This window comes from Colobus angolensis, unplaced genomic scaffold (assembly GCF_000951035.1).
Source record: "Colobus angolensis palliatus isolate OR3802 unplaced genomic scaffold, Cang.pa_1.0 Scaffold301, whole genome shotgun sequence".
NCBI lineage: Eukaryota > Metazoa > Chordata > Mammalia > Primates > Cercopithecidae > Colobus > Colobus angolensis.
Genome location: NW_012116278.1, coordinates 2,955,569 through 2,960,799, shown reverse-complemented (window position 1 = coordinate 2,960,799; position 5,231 = coordinate 2,955,569). Strand labels below are relative to the sequence as shown.

At 42.7% G+C, this 5,231-nt stretch overlaps 1 protein-coding gene across 2 annotated transcripts in view; it reads right to left on the bottom strand.

The window, feature by feature from the left end:
• The window catches only part of TNFSF8 (tumor necrosis factor (ligand) superfamily, member 8), a 40,660-nt gene extending 37,479 nt beyond the window's left edge, over positions 1-3,181 (bottom strand). For both annotated transcript variants that reach the window (XM_011950080.1, XM_011950079.1), the window contains exon 1: positions 2,628-3,181. In XM_011950080.1, the coding sequence (XP_011805470.1) occupies positions 2,628-2,822 (195 nt within the window). In that variant the 5' untranslated portion in view covers positions 2,823-3,181. The remainder of the gene's footprint in view (positions 1-2,627) is intronic.
• Between the last annotated feature and the right edge of the window lie 2,050 nt (positions 3,182-5,231).

The window sequence follows — 5,231 nt, the reverse complement described above, 5'->3', positions numbered from 1 at the left end:
TGCCTCTCCTCTGCTTTCCCTTCCCTGCCTGTTTGAAATAGTTCACATTTCTCAAGCCAACCTGAAACTCTAGTCCCCAGGAAAGTTTTTCTTAAACCTGTCTGGAAAAATACACTGTCTCCTTAACTTGTGCTCTCATGGTATCCCTTTCATCACTTATTATATATGATGACTTAGTTGTTTTAAATTTTGTCCATACATGTGACTTGGGATAAGAATTGTGTGACTTCTTATGCCAGTAAAACCATTCTATGGTTCTCCACCCGTTCCCATCACATACAGAGTGCTAGCTGATCATTAACTCATTGCATTTTTAATAATGGGAATGTGAATCTAAGCTCCCTGGCTTGCTTCTATTGATTTATTTCCTAGAGTTTCTTTTAGAGTCTCTTCACTTGTCTAAGTTATTTCTGTTTTCAAGTCAGTCTATATTCCATCTTCCTATAGGAAACCCTTCCTGATAACTCAAGTTAATGGGAATGATGCTTTTTTTTTTTTTGTTAGGTCTTAAAACAGTTAATGTCTGAGGAATTTATTGAAAATGATATGTGCAATGCATTTGACACTTAATATATCACAGCTGCTATTAACATGGCAGGCCTCAGTTTTAAGGAAGCCACTGATATTTCCTGGGCTAAGAAATCACAGCACACCAAACTGTACAATCAGATTTTGCAGTGAATCTTTTCATATCCAAACATGAGGGGTAAGTCAAGGAAATGGATGCACGAGAAGATAAAGCTCCTAAGAGAAGAGTGGGTGCAATGTTTCTTAGCGCTTCTGTGGCTGTCTGTGTTGGCAAAGGGGATGCTGCTTGCATCAAACAATCAAGCAGTATTGGCTCTACCACTTTCTCACGGTGATGTAGTTCAAGCCCTGTTCCCTCTCTGCTCCTCATTTTCCACATTTACAAAAATGAGGCAGAAAGATCTGCTCTGGTTCTTTTATAGAAAAAAATCAATTCAACTAAAAGTTGGATAGGAATGAGCTCTGAAGCTCTCTCTAGCTTTATATATCACCATCACCAACCATTTTTCCACCATCTCTCTCTCAGCAGTTTTAGTTGGATCCTTTAACTAAAGAACTTCTTAAAGGACACTTCAATTTCTTTTCTTTGGCCATTGCTATAAAATGACACACCCTTGGTTTACTCCAAATTCAAATTACAGAAATTGCAGAGCCCCTACAGAAGAAAAGATGCCCTAAAGGGTTTTCAAGATTATTATACTTAGTAGATGTAGATAAGCCCATTAAATTATGAGTTTTAAGAATTCCACTATCTAAATCAAATATTTGTGACTCCTTCTTTTCACTTCTGTAGAGACATGAGCTTCAAAGCTTCCATTTAATTTCAAAGCTTGATGACCCTTGAGAAATATGTATCAAAGCTCTTTAAAGCCTAGTTCTTTCCAGCAATTGATAAGCTGTAGAGTATTTGGCCTAAGAAAACTGAAGAAAAACCAGAACAAATTCTGCAGGATTATAGTACCATGAAAAGTAGGAGCTATAAAGTAAGAAACAGAAATATTCTCACTTTGGCAGGTCATGTGGGTGGGTGCAGTTCTTAAATTACCCAAATTAACAACTTTACTTCATCAGAAAAAATTCACGAGCAATATATGCTATTACCACAGCATTTTCTATATAATACATACTGGTAGATTCTCTGTAAACACCAATTTCCTAAAATATGAAGAAGCTTCCTCTTTCTCCTCCTCTTCTGTTTTCAGAAACAAATCTTACCATTTACTTCAAAGTAAATCTCCCAAGACAGTCTGACCCTGTACAGTGTGCACCCAACAATTGCTTAGTATTGTGAGGAACCTCAGAGAGAACAGGTGCTAAAAACCTTTCAACTTTCTGCTTTTATGTGCTGTTTTTTTGTGACGCCCTAACTTCTTCAAAGTTGTGGCTTAAGAGGAAGCTTTCGATTTGTCTTGCTGGCTGTAACACCAAAATGTCCAAAGCTCTAAGAAGCCATGGTCTTCTCTTTTGCCTCCTTTCCTTCTAGACCTTGGCCTCTGGAACTTAGCTCCCTGTATAAAACAAAAGCAAAAACAAAAACTCTTGGCAATGGGTGAGGCCTCAGAAACCTCCAGGACACTCGGACTTAGGATAGGGAACTTCAGAATCCAGTCTGAAGTCCTTGAAGACACGATAGCAACTTGTGCAAATGTGTTATCAGGTTTCTTTATTGCTTCCTTCCTTGATATGGGTCTCTGGGTCATTAAGATTTAAATCTTAACTTTGAAAGGCCAATAGCTTCCCTCCACTGTTTTGCTCAGACAGGTCTGCAAAGTTTTAAGATGATGATGGTCTAACAATATTTTTCTCAACAAGCCAAATTATTTTAGAGAGTTAAGTTCCTCTTTCGTTTCTCCCTTTCACACACACACACACACACACACACACACACACACACACACACAGTATAACATATATATAATGTAACATAAATATATTGTGCTATACAGTATATACTATAGTATACATATATAGAGAGAAAGTTTATTTATTTAATTTTATTTTTTTGCTCTTAACCAACAAACGAATATCGTTTGTTCCCAGGGCTCTTTCTCTAGGGAAAACAACAAGAAAAGGAAAGGGAGGAAGAGGAGTCCACTTACCGTCCTCTGAACTACCAACACCATAATGGTGGCCACCGTGAAGACGAGGCACAGAGCCAGCGTGGCTGTGGTGAAATAGAAATAGCTGCGGCTGGTGGTCTCCAGGTGGCTGGCCACGGAGCCCGCCGGCACATGCGTGGCTGTGTCTCCAGGAGGGGCCATTCCGTTGAGTGCTTGCTGCAGCCCTGGGTCCATTCTTTATATAGTCTTCCTCACATCACACCTTATCTCTCTTCATCTGATTCGGTTCTGGGCCCATCTCTGTTCCAAGAAGGATTCTCCCCCTGAATCCTGAATCATGTGACTTGGAAAAAAATCTTCACCTGCTGCCTGGCGGAGAAACTCTTCTCTGGGGGCGTGAGGCGAGAGGCGGCAGCAAGGGTGGGGGAGAGGTTCATTTTTCATTGCCAGGGATTAAGTTGTGTGCGGAGAAACTAGCTACAGAGAAGGTGGCTGATGTCAGAGGGCGCATAGGAAAATGACTCCCCTACTCTCTGTGTGTGTGTGTGTGTGTGTGCGCGCGCGCGTACACACACGCAAAGCAACTTCTGTTTAGTTTAGACTCGGCCACAAAACGCCTTCCTGTTCAAGAATCTGCACCTTCTTTCAGCGAGGCCTGCGGCTCAGAAGATCTCCCCAGATAATGAGTCCTTGCTGGGTCTCAGGGAGGCCGGATCCCTCGGACTGCAGTGGAATAACTCCAAAGGGTTCGGTTTGATCATATTGGCTCCTGCTGAAAAAGGGACATGCTGCAGGCTCCCTGGGGGAAAAGGGGCGCACAAATGCAGACATTTCTCCAAAAGGGGACTGGCTCATGGCAGTATGAAATTTGGGGTTCAAAGACACTGTCAGAGAGCAGGAATCTGGAAACATCGATCTTTTGAACAAACACTCCTGCAGAATGTTTTGGGATCTGTTAAACCGGCAGATGAACCTAGGCCTGCGATAAAACTCATGAAAAGGGGAAGGAATTGGCAGTGAGGTGGTGTGGTGTGGAAATGTGGGGGCTGTATGTGTTCTGCGTGGTGTACGATGTGGTGTGTGTGTATTTGTGGTATGGGGTATGTGTATGTGTTGTGTGTTCTGTATGGTATATGTATGCAGTGCGTGTGTGGTGTACGTTTGTGATCTGCGATGCATGCCATGTGTGGCGTGTACGTACGTGTTGTGTGTGGTGGGTTGTGTATGTATGCGTTGTGTGTGGTGTGTTGTGTGTTGTGTGTGTATATGACTACTATAATTGAACCTCTACTGTCTCAGGCACAGCGCTAGGAGTTACATGTGGCTTCACTCCACTTCTACCTCCACCCTCCGAGGCAGGCAATATTTACTTTTTACAGATGGGAAAACTGAGGCTCAGGGAGGATGAAAACTATCTCAACCCAAGTCTCAAGTGTTGATCACTGAAAGAACTTGGGTGCATTTTGCAGCCTGCCGGGATGAAAGCTCGTGCTAAGTCATTCTATCTTCACTGCAACTGAAAGCTAAAAACCTAAAGTGTGGTCTCAGCCCTTTCCCTTCTTAGCCTTGGGCGATCATCCAAGTCTTTATAGCTTTCTCTGTTCCCTATCTGCATTACAGTCATCAGAAAGACCAGGCGAGATGATGTCAGAGTACTCCATGAATAAAAATAGATTTGGGGATGGTGTTGGACAATTCCTGTTAAATATCCCAAGTGGTCTACTGGGCCAGGTCTGGAATTTAGATACAACAGACAGATTATCTGGGGGAGGGAGTTAGGTCACATCTGTGGTTACTAATAATCTCCATTTCAAAACACCATTTAAAATGTTAATCACTGCATAGCTGCTGCCTCCAGATGGGGGTCTTTGATAGCTCCATTTGGTATCACCCTGGAAGAAGCTCATTCTGCGTAGCACCTCCTTTAGTTTCTGCTCACTTTTTGGCTGCAGTGCATCACTTTGAGCCAGCAGAGATCCCAGATGCCCCTAAGGAAATGTCCTGTGTCTAAAGCCAAGCTAGGATTATTACCACTGCTGTTCTTGCATAGAACCAAAACTTCTGAGCATCTCCCAAATTAGGTCAGGCTTTAGGATTTGGTCTGGACATTTCTTCCCAGTGAGTCTGTAAAAGCATAGATCTTGGAGACAAAAGATATATCAAGAGATAAATTGTTTTCTTGGGCTAAATAGAGTGGGGGAGATATACCCATTTTACAGCCAAGGAAACCAACACCCCCGTGATCCCAAGTTGAGTTTGGTTTTGAAAACGGTGTGTTCACATTCGTTTGGTCTTGTAATTAAGGTGGGAAGGAGGCAAGCCAGTGTTTTCTGGGGCATGTACCTGGCTGATTTCAGGAGAAGGCTGTGTCCTCTGGTGGGCACGGACAGTGAGTGGGTAGAGTGGGTAGCAAGGGCTGTGTGGTCTGCCCAGAGCTGCTGAGAACCAGTTGCTCCCTTGGCCCTCTTGTTCAGCCTCTTTGATCAAAGTGGAAAACTTCTGATTGTTGAATGGAAGCTGTGGGTGTTGAAAAATAAAAAGGCTTTGCTTGAAGTTCAGGTCTTCCTGAAGGCCTGTGGGGCTGAGAAGGGCAGTGGAAAAAAATGTTTGTCTTACAGTTACCCATTTTGCATACAGTACAAT